Source organism: Chrysemys picta, chromosome 19 (genome assembly GCF_011386835.1).
Source record: "Chrysemys picta bellii isolate R12L10 chromosome 19, ASM1138683v2, whole genome shotgun sequence".
NCBI lineage: Eukaryota > Metazoa > Chordata > Testudines > Emydidae > Chrysemys > Chrysemys picta.
Genome location: NC_088809.1, coordinates 1566388 through 1588094, shown reverse-complemented (window position 1 = coordinate 1588094; position 21707 = coordinate 1566388). Strand labels below are relative to the sequence as shown.

Here is a 21707-nt window from a genome sequence, read left to right as displayed (position 1 = left end):
TTGCTTACAGAAAGAATACAGTTAAGGCCTTAGCCATGTCCAAGCTTTCGCTCGCTTTGGGAACACAGTTAGGGGCCTGTCTACACACACAATGGACACATGTTGTTCAGTTGGCACTGGAGTTGTGGTCTAGGCTGGGGCCTGGCTTTGAAAGCTGGTCCCATCCCCCCAGGCCAGCCAGAACAGGGTAGAACATGCTCCTCCAGCCATTACTCCACTTAAACCATCTCTGCACACAGCTTTCAAACTGGGGGGAGGTCAACACGGATGGGGCTCTAACTGCGCGGTATCAGTGTCCATGTGGCGAATGGGGACAGGACTTCGCTAGCTCACAGAAGTACGTGCAGCTCCATGAATGGAGGCCGGCGGGGACTCTCAGATGAAAGGCGCTACCAGGCTACAGAGTCATTATTTCTATGTATTGCACTTTGATGTTTAAAACTACTCAGCCTCTAAGCCCGCTGCAGAGAGCATTTCTGACTCATTAGCTAGTGTAACACAAAGTCATCAGAAGGAGCTGGCTGGAGAGACGGGACAGCCTGGAGTGAGGAGTCCCTGTCCCTGCCATGGGGGTTAATCACCCCATTTCAGAGCCTGATCAGTATCGGATATTGTGTGTCTCTGGCTCCCTCAGGCCCAAATGCCTCTAGGCACATAGGTTGTAACTAGAAATACCTCTTCAACATGGGCAATACATGACCTCACTCCAAGCACCACCAGAGCAGCTCCTGTACTTATAACCTCCTCAGCTACCCTGACATACCACCCCCAGACAGACAGGCAGTTATCCTACACCCAGTGCCCCCAACAGCCCATCACAACCCTACTGCAAACTCTCTCTCTCTCCCCAACTTTCAGCTGAGACTGGAACAAAGCAGCCTGGAATTTCACCAGCTCCGTAGGGATTTTCTACTTCTTGAGTCCCTCCCCTCCCTCTTCCTGGTGTTACCATCCCTTCACACAGGGAGATCGGATTATGGAGGCCACTCCACTCCCGGGACATGCTTAGGAGAGCTACAGAAACTACATAGTGTGGAGTTTCATGCCCCTTCCCATTCCCGCTGCCTCTGAGTCACTACGCCAAGTGATGGGCCTTCAGCTTCTTCAGGAACGTGAACCCTGCACAAGAGCCACCTCAAGCTGGAGCAAACAGGAGGGAACTCGGGTGCCTCGGCAGCCTTGCACTTTCCAGCATCATCCCCTGAACATGTCATTTTTTCTGTCCATCCTCCGCTCACCAGGCATAGCTGAGGGACACTGCCGCTCTGGAAGTCCCGTGGCTGAGCTGTCCTTTTCACCAGGACAGGGCCCATCTCTCTTCCTCTACGCACTCCATGGCGGTGGCCCCGGGGAAAGTGCTCTGGCTTTGGAAGTGAGCTGAGAGTAGGGGCGCACACGAAAGGGGTACATGCACTTCAGTGCCTGTGGATGTGGGGCTCCTTGCCCTTGGCTGGGATGTGTACTCTACACACAGGGCTACGCACAAGCAAACAAGCCACTGATAGGATAAGCGGGAGCTTTCACTAGGGGTGGCATGAGCTTGTGCGGGGAAACAAAGCACAGACTTGAGGAATGGAATGGCCTGTTAGCTCTGGCTGTTGTGCCCGAGGCAGGGAGGACATGCCTCAGCCTGTAGTTTCGAGAGCTCTATTGTTGTTCTGGGGCCTCTTTGTTTCTTTTCCCGAGCTGGGTCACAGTCCAGTATTAAATTATTCAAATGACCTTGCTGAACTCTGGGGCTTCAAAGATTAACTCCAGTGCTCAGCAACTACCAACAGTGGCTGTGAATTCCTGCTGGCTCTGGCTTCGCCTGGGGCTGCAACACCCCAAACTCCACACACACCAAGGTGTGACATGAGTAAGAATCAACGGGGCAGGGTGACCACACGTCCCAGTTTGGCCGGGACAGTCCCTTTTTTAAGCCTTGTCCCAGCCGTCGCGACTTTTTTGACAAAACTGGGCATTTGGCCTGTTTGCTCTTGCTGCCTGATGATCAGTTGGCAAGAGCAAACTGGACAAATGCCCAGTTTTGCCAAAAAAGTGGGGTGTGACCCCCAACGGGGTGGGAGAGCAGCAATGCCAGCCCCCACGGGAGGGAGGTCTCAAGAGCGGCTCGGCCGGGTCAGCCCAAGGTGGGCGGGCAGCGGAGAGGGCTCAGGCCCAGGCCGGCCCCACGCATGAAGGGGAGAGGGGGCCGGTCCCGTGCAGGGTCCCGTTTTCCCTTTGGGAAAACATGGTCACCCTACAAGGGAGGTTACTGGGGCCTTCCCCTCTGGCAGCACATGGTTAATGAGTTGGCTCCTCCCTTCATCACAGTCCATAATGCTGCCATCCCCCATGGACTCTGCTGAGAAATGGCCCTTCAGGGGCCATAAACCAGCATCTCTCATGCAGTAAAAGCCCCAGAAGAGGCTCCTGAAGTGGAGTTGGTGCCAGCGGGTTTCACCCCGACAGGTACTTCACCTTGGGGAGGAGTTTTCTTGTTTCACTCCAAGGGGACATAGGAAACAAGGTGGCTGGTGTAGGACTTTCCAAGGGACTGGTTTAAGGTGGATTTCGACTCAACTCACCGATACTTTATTGGCAGGAGCGGCTGGACAAGTGCTGCCAAAGTGAAGGACAGAGACCTTGTGCTGTCAGAGGCAGACATGGTTCAGCAGGTAGCTGCCCGCCTAGGTTACAGAGTCACACCCCCCTGTCCAGTGGCCAGTTCTGATCCTCGGGCAAGTCTCTCCAGAGGCAGGAATAGCATCTCCCTCCGGGAAGGCACCGTTTTCCCTCAGCCCTGGGTCGGTAAGCAGACTGGCCAGGCTCTCCGGAGGGAATCTCTCACCAAAGCTTCCACTTTGGAAGTGCCTCCCTGGAATCAGGGTGGACTTGGGGGCTGACGGTCAGAGGTACTGAGCACCCATAGCTCCAGGTCAGGTCAGTGGGAGCTGCACGCGCTCGGCTCCTCTGGCAGCCCTCTCCCTGGGCTCTACAGAACAGAACCGGAGCAGGAGATGGAGCTTGCTAGCTGGTCTGAGGAGACACTGGCAGGAGGATGCTATTCCTATAGGAGCTGGGGCTGCCCTCCAACAAGAGGTCTTTGCTGAAACCATTAGCCCAGGAAGGCTGTGGTGGTTCTCTTAGCCCTACGAGCGCTGCAATCCCCTTGGTTAAGGGTTGCCCCGACTCACAATCCTGGATCCGACTGGGGGCAGAAAACACCTCCACCTAAACAAGGGCTCCTGGCAGCCTCACAGTGACCTACAGCAGGGAGAGGAAGGGCCATGAGACAGGCTCGCCCGGCCCAGCCAGGTACGCACCGCTTTCGTCAGTCAGAACTGGCTTGGAACCGATCGAGAGCCATTCCCTACAGCGAGCCCTGGATTCTACTCCCCTGGTGAGCTGCACCATTTTGAGGGCTAGAGAGATCCAATGAGCATGTGCAGTGACCTGATCTACAGCCCCTTAGTGTGAATAGAGCTTCCAAAGGCAGCAGAGGGGGATAGCACAAGGCAAATGCCAAGAAAACAGACACCTTTGAACAACAAACAGGACTTTCTGTTGGTAACAGAGCCCGATTCTTCCCACCTCTGCAGAGGACAGCCACCAGGGAAAGGAGGCCTCGCTCTCCTGGCAGAACACAGGCAAGAGAGGAATGTCCCCAGTCAGCTCCCAGCGCTACAAGGGACACCGTTCCTCAGCCTCTCCAGAGCCCTAGCACCCAGCGGGGACAGGAAACGATCTTTCATCCTGCAGTCGTAGCAGCCAGACACCACTGGAGCCTGTCAGCCACTGCCAAGTTTTGCCTCAAATCAAACAAAGATCCACAATGAAAGAACTAAGCCAGTGAATCTACCAGCGAGTGAAAACACAGCCTGTATACACAACTGACTGGCAAGTGTGTCCTAGTAGAGTGAAAAGGAGGGCTGCTAAGATAGCTCAGATACAAACGCTCTTCAGCAAATGGCCCAGAGTCTGGTGTCAGTAAAAATGGGAATGATCCTTCTGGTTACATCGAAAGATAACTCCAGTCTCTGGCAGGAAGAGCTCCGGGAAGGGCCTCCTCCTTCCTCATGGTCAGATCGAGGCCAGACCTCCAGTTACTCACAGCTGCTTGCTGCGATACTGGTGATTTTCAGTAGCAGAGGTCTAGGCTGTTGGACAGTGAACTGGTCACTAGCAGGTTTCAGAGTAGCAGCCGTGTTAGTCTGTATCCGCAAAAAGAACAGGAGTACTTGTGGCACCTTAGAGACTAACAAATTTATTAGAGCATAAGCTTTCGTGGGCTACAGCCCACTTCTTCGGGTGCATCACTAGCAGGCTTCAGAGATCTGAGAACAAACCTTAGCCGGGGCATCCAGAACTAAGAGTTGAAGGACACAAGTCAAGCTGTGATCGGAGAGTTAAAGCAGGCACTTGGGAAGAACAGCCCCGGGCCAAGCCGCCTACACACAAGATCACAGTTCTTGCTGGTTCTGGCGGCTGGCGAAGGGCCAAGTGGGTCATGGCCCCAGAACTTTGGTAGCTTGAAAACGCAATGAACTCGGTCAACAACTGGGCCAAACATTCTTCAGGAATAAATAGACTTTAAGTAAAAGAGTTTTGCACTTAGTCACCCATCATAGTGCCTGGGGCCATAACAACAGACGTTCCGGTGCAAACGCTGACAGCTCCCTCCGACACCAAGCTGCCAGCCCACGCTTTGTAACCAGAGTCAGTTTTCACAGAAGTGTGAAAATAAACCGAGGCCCTTCTTGCTGGTGGCAATCACATATGCAATGCCACAGTGAAATCACTTGAGTGGGGCCCGCTGAATACAAGACAGGTCGTGATCACCCTTCATCCTTGATGGAGAGATGTGGCCTGTCCCAGCAGGCGCTGCTCCATGGGGCAATGTCCTGGGGGAGGCTTCAGGTTCCAGCATGCAGTGACCCCCGTTGATCTGAATGGCTGAGTGTTCTCCGGCTCCTGGCAAGCACCAATGCAGCCCATGGTGTTGCCCCAGCACTCCAGAGCCCCGTCCTCCAGGCCTGAGTAACACGGAGGCAGGCAGGAGAGGATACGTGCGCCATGCAGGTCAGGAGATCAGAAGGAAGCTGGCTATGTCCATATGGAGACGGTGCAGTTCGCTCCTCTCAGCCCGTTCCTCACTGGGGGCCTGACTCTTCCCCTGCAGCTGAAACACAAAGGGCAGAAACCTGGGATAAACGCAGGCGAAGTGTCCGATAAGAGCACTCCACCGGGGGGCTAAAATCAGCAGCATCCTGTGGCTACCAAGCCAATAATCAGGCTGACAGGCTTTGTGGTTCTGGCTGCCCCGGGAAGCCATTGTGAGGCTCTCATTAGTACACAGAGCAGAGGGCGTGGGGCTGGCATCGGAACTGCCATGTGCACTGGTGCTAAAGGATTAACAGAGGGGCCCTTTGTCTTCATGTTGATTCTAAAGGGTCTTCTGGGGGGTAAAGAAACAGTGACTCCTTGAGGTCTGTGCCCCCCTTTCTCCCCCCACTGGGTTAGCCCCGAAGGGGAAGAGAGACTCTCTCCAAAGGAGTTCTGTGCCGCTGGACAGGCTCCCACTTCTCATTGTTAATTCATTAGTGGTCCCTTCCTGCCTGGGGTTGCTTCGGCACGGAGGTTTGCACTGCTGAGGTCTGACTAGAGTGAGCAGCGGGTTGCAGTACAGAGCTCACAGCAAAGCGGGTCGCAGGTACTGGTCCAGTCCCAGGCAGCTGCAGCCAGGGAGCAGACGCCAAATGCTGGAAAGAAATTGCACTGAATGGTGCCCAAGAGAGAAGGACAGGTTGGGGCAGTAAGGAACCACTGTGTCCTCAGCACAGAGGTGCTTGTTAGTGATGGGCCTTTCATACGCCCCGTGTCGGGGGACTAGGGCTATACCACAAGCAGAAGGTTCAGACAGGTTCTCTCTTCTGGGAAAAGGTTTCCAAACCAACAGTTCGAACCAACCCATTCTGTGGCTTTCCATGCTACCTGCACTCTGGGACCCACGGAGCAGGGCAGGGCTGGGTGCCGTTTGCACGCAACATTTTGGTGGCTCAAGTCACGATCCTGAATGTTATGTGTTTGGGTTCAACAATAAATCAGGGAAAGACTGTGAGGCGCTCAGATGGGACCGGGGTGGGGGGGGGGGAAGATAAGGACTTTGGCTGGATCGATACAGATACAACAATGTTTTCTGTAGCTTAATCAAGGTGCGCAGTGGAGCGTGAGGGAGCTAGAAGCTCCTCCCTGCTGGGGACAATTAGCCAGCTAGCAGGGGACGGGGAAAGGGAAAAGCCAGAGTCCACACTGCAGGGGTACGAGCAGACCCACCGATGTGCTGACCCAGGCTGCCTTCACGTACCCTGGCACAGGAAGGGCAGGTCCGACTGTGGGCTTATTTGAACCACGTAATGATGCTTCCTTCAGACCGAGGGAAGAGAAGCCACAGGCCGTTGCTATTTTTATCAAACCGCAGAGAAGATCCAGGAGCCAAAACGATGCCTCAAATCTCAGTTTCTATTTAGGCAACTTCAATTGCTCTGAAAGCGGCTGGTTTGGGAAATGCTTTGGCTCCATAAACATGGCCACCAGCGCGGCAGCTCCCTGCAGGTTTCCCCTGACCAGCCATAGCGGGAGGGCATTAGGAATCCAAGGGGCGCCTCCTTCCCCCACTGCTCTTTGCTTTGCTGGGTTGGCTCAATATCACTACAGTGGCTATGGGGTGCAGCACACAAGAGAGATGGATTCTGTGCTTTGCCTGGGGATGTTCTGATTTCAGCGAAGTCACCATGGATTCCAGAAACCAGCCAGCTGGGAACCAACGGGGGGCCCTTGGCCCTGGGCCAGGTAGGCACTGGGAAGAGCTGCAGAGGTGCTCCAACCAGGGGCGAGTGGGCTTTGCACCACTCAGGAGCTCATGTGCTCCCCCCTTCCACTAGTGGATGCATGGAGCAGTGTTCAGTGACTCCAGAGGGTGCTGCAGGCAGCACTCCCAGCTCAGGAATAGGTCTCCAGCCTGTGACCAATCCCCAAAGCGCAGACACTGTAAACACTTGGTACAGGACGTCCGGACCCATTGCAGGGGAGGCTGTTCCGGTGCTCTGTGGGGCCAGGGTTCACTGGAGAGGAGTAAATCCAGATCGCAAATGTGTCGGATTCCCTGGTTATTAGCATTTGGCCTAAGAAAGAGCAATGGAACACCCGAGCTAGACAGTGCAGCACCCTGCTCTCCCCGAAGGAAATCCCAGAGTGGCAAAATCTGGAGGGGCTCAGTCCAGAGGCAAGTCAAAGTGATGCCACGACAGGCGGAGCGTCCCAAGGATCTGTGGCCCAGCAGGCATGGAACGAGCAATAGAGCATTAGTGTCCCCCAAATCACACAGTGTAATTAGCCAGGAGAGATCAGAGGGCAGCGGGAGCTGACAGCTGGCTAGGCACACTCTGCCCCCGCAGCGCTGCCGGGCATGACCCCTCTAGGGCGCCAGGCAGGGCTTCAGTTTAGGTCACCTGAGCTCGCAGCAAGAACAGCTGTGGCAAAGAACCCTATACTCACGTTTCACTGCCAGCAGTGTGTTCCCATGGCAGCAGGCGACAGAGGTCACCAGGTAGGGGTGGGTCTCCTCCAGCTGCACCGGCCTTGGAGTCCTGGTCTCCTCATCCTTCCTTCCCAAGCGCCCGCGGGCTCCTTTCCCCCAGGTGTACACCTCTCCCTCTGGAAAGGAGACATCTGGCTACAGACGGTTTCTCCCACATTGACCATGAGCTCTGCTGACCCTCCTGTCTCAAGTTACAGAGCAGAGTGCCCTGCAGGCAGAACAAGTGTGCCCCCCATGCCCCTCTCAGAGCGGCCATACGAAGCATGGTGGGGGGCAGAGCAAGGCTTAACTCACCAGCAGCACTGACTCCTTGGCTAGCCAGGAACTGCTGCAGCACAGACACCAGGGCTTCAATCTCACCTGCTCCAATGGCCACAGTGAAGGCATCGCCACAAGCCACCATGGTGACCTTCATCGCTTGGAGTCCCACAACCAGGTAGGGCACACGGCTGGTATGGCAGGTGCTGGTGCCAAGCTGCCCGTGTTGGTTGCTGCCAAAGGTGTAACACTGGCCAGAAGCTGTCAATGGGGAAGACAGAAATGAGGAGTCAGCGACCGTAAGAGGCCAGTATTCCAGTGTCGTTCACAGCGCTGAGCGCACTGCCCGCACAGCCCCAAAGGTTCCCAGGCTGACGTGCCGTCTGGAACCCAAACCATACGGGGGGAAGCAGTGTCCCCCCACATTACCCCTCCCAGTGCAGGTTTCCCAGGGCCACCTCCTCACCTGTGACTGCAGCCGAATGGGCTGTTCCAATATCTGCACACACCACCGGCTCTTGATTTAAGGGCCCTGACTGGACACACGTGAATGTGGGAGCTTCTTCCACCTGATCCCCCAGGGCCGGCTCCCCCTGCTCCGCAGTCTTATCCAGGCCCAGCTTGTTAAACCTGCATGAGGAGAGCAGTCCCGGGGCTGAGCAAACATCACGTATTGTAGACGGAACTTCTTCAGGATGCCTTGGGCCAAAGCAGGGCCGGCTCCAGGCACCAGCTTAACAAGCAGGTGCTTGGGGCGGCCAAGGGAGAGGGGCGGCACCTGCTTGTCACTCCCTCTAGGAGCGAAGGACCTGCCACCGAACTGCCACCGCCGATCGCAGCTTTTTTTTTTTTCCCAATTGCCGCCGCTGAGCGCGATCGCGGCTTTTTTTTTTTTTTTTTGCTTGGGGTGGCAGACATGCTGGAGCCGGCCCTGGGCCAAAGCCATCCCGGGCTAGCTGCACTGAAGCCAAGGGATGCTGAGAAATTTACCATTACTGTGATATAGGGCACATTCAGCTCTACACCAGAGCTGTCTGCAGCTCCAGAGACATACCCATTACTAGCTTCTTGCGCTGCTGGAGACAGGACACTGCATGAGATGGGCCCTGGACTGATCTGCTGTGGTGACACCTCTGGTCCAGAAGGCAGGGAAACATCCCTCCTTTCTTACCTGTTGCTCCCACAAGCAAGAATCTGGTTCTTCACCGTCAGGACCATGGAGGAGTCAATACCACAAAGGACTTTCTGAGCCTCGTGCTCAGGCGGAACAGCTACCTGCTGGGGAGAATTGTGGGAGTCCAGAGTTCCCAGCCCAAGCCGACCTGCGCAAAAGAAATCGTTTAAAGAGACGTTTTGTGTCAAAATACAAACCAAAGGCATTTCCCTGAGTAACAATATCTAGAGCGGTGACTGCAGGGGCCTGGATGCGGGACACACCCAGCAGGGGGTGTGTAGGGGGCAGGCACCCTGGCTGTGGGGAACTGCTGGCTGCTCCAACCCCAGTCAGTTTCACACAACAGTTACCTTCCAAACAGTGCACACAGGGAGATCAGTAGGGACTGGGGAAGCAAAAGGGGAGGGAAAATGACCCCTGATCATGCTAAGCAGTGGCAGCTAAAATCCCCTTACCATTGTCCCCTCTGCCCCAGGCAAACACTTCCCGTTCATTGGAAATGGCCAGCACATGAGACGCGCCACATGCCACCTGCACAATCTCGTAGCCCAGCAGCGCCTCCACGATCTTAGGCTGGTAGAGAAAAGAGCAGCATTAGTCAGCTATGCCCTTTCCCCATCAGCTCATTGACTGACACCTTACTACAGCAGATCTGCCTACCCGGCGGGCGCTGCAGAAAGGCAAGGCCAGGAGCAGAGCTCCAGGGATAGTCTAGTTCCTATTCCAGGTTTTACCCTATATGAACAATATTTACATTTCCGGAGTACCTTTTGTCCTAAGGGATCTTAAAGGTGCTTTACAAACTATGGATATACAGCACAAAGGAAAATGCAGTCACCTCTGGGGTAAACGACAGCTGCCAGACAACCAACTAGCACAACAGTTTGGGGAGGGGAAACGTTATGACAAAGGCAGCAGGGCAAATCTCTACCCTTGTGACAAAAGCCCATGCAAAGCAGGCAAAACTTGGTTTTAATGTTTCATCAGAAAGATCCACACCCAGGGCACTGCACGGAAACTACTAGCTAACTCTCCCGTGCGGCAGATGGATGGAGATTCCCCATTTCTCGCTTCACCTTGTTTTTTCCCTGCTGTGATAGAGTCAGATCTGACACATCCCTCCCATGGGCCTCCTCCTCCTCAATCGTCTCTGGGAAAAGCACCATTTGCTTAAATATGGTTGCAGCCACCAATCTACTCTCCTCCACAGCAGCAAATGGGAGGTGTGCACAGCTCTCAAGCAGAAGCCAGAGGATAACACCCAGCGAAGCAGTGCAAGAGAGCACAGAGACAAACAGCCCCAAACCCTCATCCCTGGCTGGATTTCACATGCTATCGCCACCAGCCAGCCAGGGTGGGCTGGGAAACAGCCCAGAGAGGGGAGGGGGAAAGGAGAGTGCCTTTACAGCTCCAGCACTTTGTCCCAATCCGGGACGCGTGGCTCTCCTTTGAACACTGGCTCTATTGAAAAACAAGTTTCCCAGTGAACCGCAGCAGCTGCAGGGCTGAGACTGAAACAGCCAGGTGTGTGATTGGAGGCAGCAGCAGAGTCTGGGCCCCAGCCAACAGTAACCACAAGGCAGCTCTCGACTTCCCTCGGCATGTTGCAACCCCACATTCAAAGACATCTTTGTGCAAACGGGGAGGGAGAAGCAGGCTGAAAAGCAGCAGAACAGAGCTGGGGGGAGGGAAGGGAAAGGATCCGGTTCCAGAGCCCGCCAGCGTCATTTGGATGCATACAGCAGGATTGCTGCAAGTCCGCTCAGGGCCAGGGAGAAGCTGGACCACGTGACATTCAGTATTTATCGGTGTCCCCAATTCCTTACACTACAAACCTGTGTTACATCAGTGAAGTTTCCATGCCCCAAACAACCATTACTGCCACTGCCAAAAGTCATGATTATCCCCCTGTCTGGAAAAGCAAAATAAAGCCACGTTACAGCCACTCAGGAGACGCTGTGGGTCCACACAGCCCTGGGCACTAGCTAGGCCACAGACCACAGCATCCAAGCAGTCCCAGCGTCCCTTGGGAGCCCTCGCTGGCTGGCAGACGCTGCAAATCCCACACGGATGCCTTGGGCTAGCTGCTAGGGGGATACTACAGAGGGGTAGTTTAGATGGGGCTCAGGATTCTTGAGAGAAGAAGCCATAAATGTGCTGGGACAAGTCATCCAACAAGAACTCACACAAACAAGGGATGATGGGCAAAGCACTGAGATAACATTATTGCAGCTGTCTACGCAGGAGTTTCTCATTCAACAGTCTGGAGAGATGCTAAACACACAGAGCCCTTCATTTACCGGCCACCCAGCCCAGGGCCAGCAGGATGCATGGTCAGAGATAGGACAAACACACACATTTGAAGTTTGCCAGTTGCAAATCTGTCACTTATTCCCCTGATCCCCAGCAGAACTGCAAACACACCCGGCTCCCCACGGGCCATCAGAAGAACCTCACTGTGCAAACAGTGCACATTCCACACTGATGTCACTCAGCCAGGCAGCTCAGACCAAAAGCAGCTTTGAAGATGCTTTCATGGAGTTTTCAGACCCTGTCTCCCCGGGTGCTGCTGAGGACACGCGGCCCTGCAGTGGGCTCACAAAGACTCATTGAATTTGGGAAGGGTTCTCTGGCACATGGACTTTGGGACTAGAGCCCTGCTGGGCATGCCCCATCAGCAGGGCTGCTTTGGGAACCCCCCATCCGTGCAGGGGGGCAGCACAGCTCTTGTCCATACCTGTCAAGCAGGTTGTGAAGAGGTCACCACAGGACACATGTTTGATAGTCACTCCGGACTGGCCTTCCAGGAAGCGGGACACAAACTGAGGCTGGAGCTGCTCTGTGGCCCCTGGGAGGGAGGGGCCTCCAGTGGCACCCATTGGGGAAGCCTGGCAGGGAGAAGCCAAAGGGGTTTGAAATGCACTTCGCTTGCAGCTGGGCTTGGGTGAAAACAACAAGTTAGGGGCAATAAGCCCACCCCCTGCAGCTCAGTGAGCAGCCAGGGATTTGCCTGCTCACTTGTGGGGGGATGTGGGGCCATGGCATGTCTGGAAGCAGGCTGCACTCCTCCTCTGAGACCCTCTGCCCAAGCCCCTTTGCTGACAGTGGCTTATTGCCCTTGGCTGCCGCCTGCTTGCCATTGCTCACCTCCCACATGATGAGCCTCCCTGATTTAGTGATGCCGGCCTTCTGGGTTCTCCCTGCAGAAACCTGCACCACTTCTGTGTTGAGCATGGGCAGGCGGAGCGGGGTGGTGATTCCGCTGCCCCAGGTGTAGATGGAAGACAGGGGAGGTGGGATTCCAGTCCTGGCTGAGCGAACTCGAACACCTAGGAGTCCAAATGAAATACCATCATCCCAGCTTGCCACCCCCCAGCCAAGCTATAATGGGCAAGCAAGTGACCCTAGCCATACTATGCAGATGCCCACCCGCAGTGGAGGACAACACCCAGTTAGACAGAGGGGCTAAATCACCTGGCAAGATCAGGGCCTGGGACATCTGTCTGAGGCTCACCAGGGCTGCAGGGAAGGCTGCTCACAGCAGCTCGCCAGGGCGATGCCAGCAGGAGGAGGGGAAAGTAGCCTTCTACTCTAGAATTTGCAGAAGGTAGATGGGCTGCTACAGCTCTAGCTATTCATCACCCAGGGACTCTCAATTCCCAGCCTGGGTGTGCTGCAGCACAGGGGAACTCAGGCTCCAGACGACAAGGGCAGGAAAGCCTCTGAAGGGGCTGATCTAGAAGCAGCACGGGCTAGCTCCTGGGTCCCACCAGCCTGGGGCTGGAGTACAGGTTCTCCGAGGAAGGGGATTTAGGGTGTGAAGTGCCTGAGTTTCATCTGGCAGAGGATGCCACTAATGGTCAATACAAAGGATTCTCCTTTGAAATGAAGTTCTGCTGAATACACCGTGCCCGGCCTTACCCCTGGGTCTGGCACTGGTCACTCTTCCTCCCGCTCTGTTGTGGGTCACTGGTGGCACTGTAGCTAATGGCTTCTCAGGCCTGTCAAACCGAAATGCACAACTTCTGACTGTTCACTCGGACAGCCTGGCCAGCATTAGCACTGGGCTCACCGAGGAGAGGGAAGCTTTATCATTAGGGCAGAGTGAACTGCTGAGCATGGCCTGGTGCAGGCAGACTCGGGGCAGTTTCCTCGGGACAGCTCTTTATGACCGGCCGGCCGGCTCTCTGACAGCACCACGGCCTGTGTGAGGTCATGCTGGCCCCAGGGTAAGGGTGAGTGAGCAAGTGCAACACCATCCAGCAAGCTCCTGACACTGGAGGTGAACCTGTCCTCCCAGTGACAGCCCCTCAGCAATGCACCATCTCCTGAGCCCCCATGTGCTGGGCATGAGCCTGGGTCCTGTTAGCCTGTATGCACGTACCACAAGCACAGCTGGTCAGTGTCCCTTCCTAGCTCCAACCAAGTAAAGAACTGACCCTCTCAGAGACCTCCTGGGAGCTGTGGCAGCCTCTCCATCCCCATTGCTAGGCCCCAGAGAGATGAGCGCAGCCGCACCACTTGCCTTCTCATTTTGACACTGCCCACGTCAGTATAAAGGTTCAGAAGTGGCCTGATGCAGATGGCCTGGGCCATGATCTCATTCAGCTGGGGCCGTTTGGAAGGGTCCAGGTTGAGCATGCTTAGGATGAGCTGGCGCAGGTCTGGGCTGTATCGGTCTGAGATGGGCGCAAATGTCCCACTCATGATCTTTAGCACCAAGGCAGGCAGGTTCTGGAGAGTATGGAAGGAAGATAGACACACATGGTTAGCAGAACCCTGGCTGCCGCATGGGCAGAGAGGCAGGAAACGTCAGGAGCAATGCAAGGTCTTAGAGAAGAGCACTGCAGGCTCTGTGGGAATGCAGTAGGCACAGCCCAATGTGGACGTGTTTCTGGAATTCACGTCTCTGCTTTAAGAAAACCCCAGGCCCCGGCCTTACTGCAGCTTCAAAGGCTCTCTTGAGACTGGCAAGTTCGTAAAGCACACAGCCCAGTGCCCAGATATCGCTCTTCTGGTTGTAGGGTTTCCCTTCACACAGCTCCGGGGAGATGTAGCACGGAGTCCCCACAACCTAAGAGAAAGAGGCACAGATGCATGATGGCACTCCGAGTCCAGAACCGTGGCAAGGAGAGCTAAAGATCAACACCCATTACACAAATGACTTGACTACAGCACAAAGGAGCCAGAGTTCTAGGCGAACTGGGAGGGGCGTTAGTTTCCCTGCTATTGATTACTGGCCAATGATCTTCCCATGATAAAATTGCTAGAGGATTTACTGTTTCTTCCACTACTAGAGCATGGCTCCCTCTCCCATTTAGCACTTAGCTCCAATGTGGACTTCTAGCCAACTGAGGGGCTCAGATCACTTAGTGATGCCAACCAGATCAGCTTAGCTGGGGAAAGATAGTGAGGTATCAGGAAGAGAGAAGATTGAAAAAGAAAAGACAGGACATTCAGCCACCAAGAAACGTGTGCCATATCAGCCCGGTCTCAGAAGAGGCTCTCTGGTGCTAACCTCTCACATAGCAGCACTTTCTACCGTCTCTGGTTGGCTAGGAGACTCTAGCCCAGCCTGCTGGACTGTGACCTAACCTTGGTTATCCAAGACTCTGTCACATCCCATCTGGACTACAGCACTGCAATGCACCTGGGCACAAAGGCAACAGGCCTCAGGAAACTCCCGCTAGTACAGGGTGCCACAGTGAGTCTCCTCAGCACCACGGGTCATCACGAGCCCGGCAGGCCTGTCCACCACCCTCTGCGCTGCCTTTCTGCAGCTTAAGAGTCAAGTACAAGGACTCAGTCCTTATCTTCAAGGTGCTCAGTGGCTTGGGCCCAACATATCTAGGAGCCTAAAGCTTCAGGATGAGGACTGTGGTCAACAACTCCACCCCTCTGGAACAGTGGGACTTTTTACCCCAAGGGCAAAGCTGGTCTGTGCAGGAGGAAGAACTTCCACAAGGCCAGTACCAGACTGTGGAACAAACCTCCCCAGGAACTACAGATCATCCCAACACCCCACACGCCCTCCCGCTGCAAGCTCCAACCAGCCTTCTCCAGCACAAACACACAGCAGCAGGGATATTTTAAAATAAAAAACAACACACAACAACAAAGCCCTACCAAAATGAACCAATCCACACCACACACAATACTCCCCTGGGGACAAGGAGGAGAGCAAGAACAAGACACATGTGACAGTTCTTTTAATGCACTATTGGAAGGCATTCAGACACTATGGAAATGAGAGAGAGAGGAACTGACAGAATAATTTTCATGATTGCAGCAAGCCAGACTATCAAGGGAGATTAAGGGTATGTCCACACTGCACAAGAAGATCTGTTCTTACCTTGGGTTAAAGTAACAGTGAAGACACACCCACTCAGCTTTTAACTCGGGTTAACAGCTCAAGTTAAAGCCTATAGGGCAGCCTGGGGTTGAACTCCAGCTACTAGCTTGTGTTAAAAGCGGAGTTGCTGTGTCTTCACTTGTGCCGAGTATCGGGGGTAGCCGTGTGAGTCTGTATCCACAACTTGACACCTCCTCATCTATTATTGGGAGTGGACTACATCCACCCTGATTGAATTGGCCTTGTCAGCACTGGTTCTCAGCTCCCTTCTCTTCATGTGTCAGTATATAATGCCTGCATCTGTAACTTTCACTCCATGCATCCGAAGAAGTGAGGTTTTTTACCCACGAAAGCTATGCCCAAATAAATCTGTTAGTCTTTAAGGTGCCACCAGACTCCTTGTTATTTTTGTGTCTTCACTGCTACCCTAACATCAGTGAGCTAACCGGAGTTAGACACCCACAGAGCGGAAAGATTAGCAGTAATATTGATTATTTACTGACTTGTCAAAATCTAAATCACAATCGCTGATGCAACCTAATCTCAGGCCCACTCTCCCCACACGGAAGCACAGAAACAGATCAGATCAGATGGAAAGAACTTCCCCCAGACCTCGGAAATTTGGGAACTCTCAGCAGATACGCACCGTGTAGGCTTTGCTCTTGCTGCTCAAGATTTTTGAGATGCCAAAGTCTCCAATCTTGACGATCATGCGGTGCTTGTCCAACAGAATGTTCTGAGTCTTTAAATCCCGGTGCAGGATCTGTTTAGTGTGAACATGATGAAGGGCCAGTAGGATCTGCACAAAAAAGTGCAGGATGGTGTCTTCGTCCAACAGGGAGTTGCAACGTTTATGAATAAACTCTGCCAAGGTGCCACCTGGGATGGATGGCAAAGGGCAGAAGGGCCATCAGCAAAGGAAGTTTACCAGGGCTGGCATAATCTTAACCAAAAGTAATGGAATTGAGGCACAGTATCTTAACTACACAATTGCTGCTGAATGAGCCAAGGATGTCCAAAGTCATACAATGCGCCATGGAGCATACCGCGCGTTCTCTGAATGCAAAGAGAACACTAGCAGCACAGCACATGGGATGCAGGACCAGCAGCAGAGGGGTTAAAGTTAGCACCACACTGTCAATGGCAGTGCTGCCTCCAGGGCTCAGCAGGACAAAGAAATGTGCTAAAACCATACATATCAGAGCACGGTGGGGAAGCAAATGTCAATGGGAGAACAAGATAAGCCTGTTCTGCATAGGGAAATTCCCCTTGTTAAAGTACCCACATGCTATTGAAAGGGGCCCTGTCATGTAATGCAAGCCCAGAATTCAGGTTTTCTATGAAGCAGTTTTACAAACCCTAACGTAAATGTTTTCTTGATTTAAAATGGCCAGGCAAATCCTGTGTTTGTTTGAATTGACACTTCTCCAGGCAGCTTTACTGCTCCAACACTGCTGCCCAAAAGGGAAGCGGACAAAACAAACAGAAGGGAAACGGACAGAACCTGCAAGTGAAGAGCAGAAGGGAACACACAGATCAGTGATGAAAAAGCTATTTTTAAAACCCTTTCCATTGGGATAAGCGCTGGCAATGCTAATAATGCAAATGTATTTCAAAATGTTTTCAAAGAATAGGATTTTCAACATGGCCAGGTCCCTTTGAACAACAAGCTTATGTTATCCTGGGGACCTCCAAACCATTTCCACAACAGCCTTACATGGGATATGCTTCAAGATAAGGAAATAGGTGACAAAGGACAGGAGTGAGCACCTCTTCCAAGGGAAACAGCCTTGCCAAACAAAAGGCAGGCCTGTCTCAAGTACCAGGGACATTGCTGGATTCTCCTCACCATCACAGAGCACGCAGCCCCCTGCTTTTATGGATGCCTTGTAAACCAGCCCACTAAGTCAGGCACTCCCTAAAGAGGCTCATTCACCCAGATCCAACTACACTGGGGAATCCAAGAAGCTCTATCCCCAGCCCATGCCCCTCCTAGCCAGTGTCCCACCTGGTGCATACTCCATAGCAATCATAAGAGCCTTGTCTTCCAGGAAGTTCTCATAATATTCGATGATATTGGGGTGATTCAGTAGCTTCAGCACCTGGCACTCATTCTGTGCCGCCAGCCGCTCGTCCTTCGTCATCTGCTCCACAGGGATCTGTTTAATGATCACTAGCTTCTGGTCAGCCTTGCGCAGACACAGGTGCACTATTCTGTAATAGCACAAAGCAAGGACAGTCTGCATTAGAGGGGAGACCAGCCATGCAAGAGATGGGATGGGAAGTAACTAAACAAGGAAAGGGGTGACCAAGCCTAGAGCCAGAACAAGTGATGTGAAGTGGAAAACAGCACCAGATGTTTGCCAAATGCACGTGTCCAAAAACCAAGAGACACAAGCAAAACAAGAACCATTTCGGGGGCCTGGTCCCCACTTCCACTCCTCCCCCAAAGTACAAGAGGAAATAAATGCAGCTTAGAGCACAGGACTCCAGGGTTCCTTCCCCAACCTAGACATAGTCCTCCTGCGTGCGCCTAGGCAAGTCACACCTGATCTCAGTTTCTCCCGCAGTAAAATGGGAATAATAGTGATTCCCCACCTCTCCGAAGGCAGTGCACTGAGTTAGCGATGCAGAGTATTAAGAAGACACTAACTGTGAGTCCTGCTCCAGTTACGCATCCCCAGTTCCTTTGGACTAAGATGCTCTGCTCTAGACATCCGGCCCCAGGAACTTTATCAGTGAGAAACATGGGCCTCCCACCAGGCCTAGCAGACCATGGTCTGTTATCTGCCCCCAGCCCACCCCTGCACTCCGCTATCTGCCCCCAGCCCATCCCCCGTGCTCCACTATCTGCCCCCAGCCCATCCTCCATGCTCTGCTATCTGCCCCCAGCCCACCCCTGTGCTCCGCTATCTGCCCCCAGCCCATCCCCCGTGCTCCGCTATCTGCCCCCAGCCCATCCCCCGTGCTCCGCTATCTGCCCCCAGCCCATCCCCTGTGCTCTGCTATCTGCCCCCAGCCCATCCCCTGTGCTCTGCTATCTGCCCCCAGCCCACCCCCCATAATCCGCTATCTGCCCCCAGCCCATCCCCCGTGCTCCGCTATCTGCCCCCAGCCCATCCCCCGCGCTCCGCTATCTGCCCCCAGCCCATCCCCCATAATCCGCTATCTGCCCCAGGGGCTCCCTCCTGTCTCCCGGTCCCTGATTGGCTGCGCCGGGGCGGGGGAGCTGCCGCATCACCGTGTATCGGGGCTCAGCCCGGGGTGTCCCGCCCCCAGATGCCACGTGGCAGCGCTGCCGCCCGCGGGCTCGCGGGAGGGGGCAATGCCGGGTGCCGGGAGGGGGTGTCTCACCCGAAAGCTCCTCTCCCCACCACCCGGATCCGCTCGTACTTCTCCATCGCCCCCCAGCCCCGGCCCGGCTCCCCCCATCTCCATGGAGACGCTTCCGGGCTCCACTACGGCGGCCGCGGAGGAACATTCCGCCGCCTTCCCCGCACTGGGGACCCCTCGCTGCGGATCTCGCCCAGGATCGCTGCAGGGGGCGGGAGGCAGCACAGCAGTGGCCGCTCACAACAGCGGGGTGCGGAGCCCCGGGCGCTTGGGGGCCTCACGAGGGTGCTAGAGATATCCAGGGAGGGTGCCCCACAGCTCCCAGCACCCGTAGAAGGTGCCCCACGGCTCCCAGGGAGGGCCCCCCATGGCCCCAGTGCCAGAGCTGGGGGAAGATGGGCTCAGGCAGCGAGGCCCCCGGCTGAGGTGCTGCCAAACCCAACAGTTCAAAAGTCACAAGTCAGGCCCCAAAACTCATGAGATTGGCTTTAAAATCTCAGAACAGCTAACACTCTGCAGTGCTGGGATCCTGCCCTTTACCAGCTTGTTTCCAGGCACTCCAGTCCTGGCCAGTGGGCGTTGCCAGCTCTGGGGATGGGCCGGCAAGTCTTGCAGGTTTTGGGGTGTTGTTAGAGCCCCAGCCCCTGGAGTCAGGGGATTAGAATCCCATAGGGGTTTGTTGTTTTTTTCCAGTAAGTTTCGAGCTGTCCTGGTTGCAGAGGAGTGTGAGCATGTGCCCTGAACCTGACACAAGGTGAACAGAGAGAGACCCACACACTCTCCTGAGTTTTAATGAGTTTGATGCATCCGAAGAAGTGAGGTTTTTACTCACGAAAGCTTATGCCCAAATAAATCTGTTAGTCTTTAAAGTGCCACCAGACTCCTTGTTGTTTTTAGAAAAAGAAGAACAGGAGGACTTGTGGCACCTTAGAGACTAACAAATTTATTAGAGCATAAGCTTTCGTGGACTACAGCCCACTTCTTCGGATGCATATCTTCTTTTTGCGGATACAGACTAACACGGCTGCTACTCTGAAACTTGTTGTTTTTGTAGATACAGACTAACACGGCTACCCCCTGATTCCTGAGTTTTAAGCCATTCTCCTGAGTTTTTGGGCCTGACTCCTGGTTTGGCGGCGGCTGAGGTTGGCAGCACCACCAAGGCCCCCTGGCGGTTATGAGCCCATTGGGGACTTCAGCAATTTACCATTCCTGCAGAGGGCAGGTGAGATCAGTGAGTGGTGCAATCCCTCAGCCCAGCCCTTCTCCAGGAGGTGCCTGACTCATCTGAGACCTAAAACAACCTCGGCCCCACCCTAACCCAGTCCTGTGCTCTGTCTGACACTGCAAATCACTGACAACATGCTGAATCAGGAAGCTGAGGCTACTGGGAGCTGTCTACGTGCTGCCCTGGCGCTCCTGAGCCCAGCCCAGCCCACCCGCTGCACTGAGCTGCCAATCGCCCACAGCACTTGTTCTCCCCAGCTGCACTGCAATCAAGTTAGGACGGTGTGCGACCCCATCCAAACTGCCATGCAGATGGGATCTGATGCCCCAGGGCGTAGCCCAGTTACAGAGGTCCTGTCCTGGCTGTATCCATGTCCATAGGTTAAGGTTGATGGAGATAGGTGCCACCAGACTCCTTGTTGTTTTTGTTGATGGAGAGACGGCTTTAAACTGCAAGTGCCTCTGGCAGCTCACAGCCTCTTCTCTCTAGGAACTGACTTTTGTAGCAAAGAGCAGGGGACCAGCCAGCCACGCTCCACACTGCAGGCCCGTGCATGCTCCCTCTGCTTGCTTGCAGCACAGCTCATAGCCAGGCGCAGGGCTGCTGAGCCTGGGTACCATTGTGGGCAATGGCCTAACCTTTCCCAGCCCACCCTGGGGCTGGACTCCCCCTCAAGCTACCTGGGTCTCGGATCCTGGCACTGGGCTCCCCACTCACTGGGCCCTGGAACCGCCTCCCTCCCCCTGGTGGGGGTCACTTTACAGCACACTGGCTGCCACCCCAACCTAGTCCCAGAAAGGCCTTTGTGCTCCGTCAGTGACACCCTGCCCGCGAGCGTTCAGGACACAGTGAGGCAGCCAGAGCTTCTGCTCCCATCTGCCAGCCCCTGTGGGGAAGCCCTGGGCTGGAGCCGTCCTGCCAGTGACTTGGCCAGGGCCGGAGGCGGCCCCTGGATCTGTAATTTAGCGTGAATTCCTGTCTGCTCTCCCACCAGGGCAGGGCTGCTCAGCACAGGGTGACACTCACCCACCCTTGCCCCACCTTCCTCACTAATGAAATGTCTCTTGATTGGGCTCAGTCACCCTCTGAATGCAGCCAGGGCTGTAAATTGCCAGGTCCCTTTAATCTCAGTTAATTGCCATGTGCCTCTGGGGCGATTAGCTGCTGTCAGGGCAGGAGCGGCTGATGGCTGGGTGGGGGGTGTCTTTGTTCAACAGACAAAGGCAGCAGTGTAAACGCCAGCCTGCCGCCCTGTCCCAACAGTCTGGGCTCTACCTGCGTCTCCTCTCAGAGACGGACAGTCCTGCCCAGACAGGGCCAGGCCTAGTGGGCAGGAAATGCCAGCTACCGATGGCACTCAAGGGATGGAGCCATGACAAGCAAACTCCCCCTCCCAGTCACTTTGCCTCCCTATGCCAGAGTGAGCCCAGCTGTAAGAGTGGGAAACCTGCGTGTGGCTAAGGGGAGGCTGAGCACATGTGTGGGTGTTTGCTAGGGGAAGGGCACAGCAGCGGCTGTAGCAATGGAGACGTAGTAATTATTCAGCTCGTAGCAGTGCCCAGAGGCCCCTGGCGGGATCAGGACTGTGCGAGTTGGATTGTTATTTATGAACGCTGCTATTTGATTGCTTCTCTAAGCACTGAGATTCCTGGCAGACGCCAGGGCTCTGGCCATGTTAGAGCGAGCAACCCCACTTACCTTCCTGAGCAGGGAGCCGGGCAGGGCCTGCAGGACCCTGGCTGGGTGGTTTGTCGGGTCTGCTCCTGCCAATGGTACCAAC

General features: G+C 54.7%; 1 protein-coding gene across 7 annotated transcripts; it reads right to left on the bottom strand.

Annotated features, from left to right (window-relative positions):
• Positions 1-3524: 3524 nt before the first annotated feature.
• On the bottom strand, positions 3525-18880 carry NEK8 (NIMA related kinase 8). Of its 7 annotated transcripts, none has more exons than XM_005298253.4 (15): positions 18721-18880; positions 17375-17580; positions 16013-16245; positions 13957-14088; positions 13540-13748; positions 12936-13015; positions 12162-12343; positions 11752-11902; positions 10850-10926; positions 9470-9587; positions 9012-9162; positions 8307-8470; positions 7943-8101; positions 7540-7698; positions 3525-5164 (listed from the first exon to the last, which is right to left on the bottom strand). In XM_005298253.4, exons 1-15 carry the CDS (start codon positions 18765-18767, stop codon positions 5136-5138), a joined length of 2097 nt encoding a protein of 698 aa, XP_005298310.1. In that variant the 5' UTR covers positions 18768-18880; the 3' UTR covers positions 3525-5135. The 7 variants fall into 7 exon arrangements, with proteins under 7 accessions (XP_005298310.1, XP_065429328.1, XP_065429333.1 ...); XM_065573256.1 differs by having other exon boundaries at positions 12936-13008; positions 13533-13748; positions 18721-18879; XM_065573261.1 differs by having other exon boundaries at positions 12936-13008; positions 13533-13748; positions 16013-16165; positions 18721-18823.
• Positions 18881-21707: the final 2827 nt, after the last annotated feature.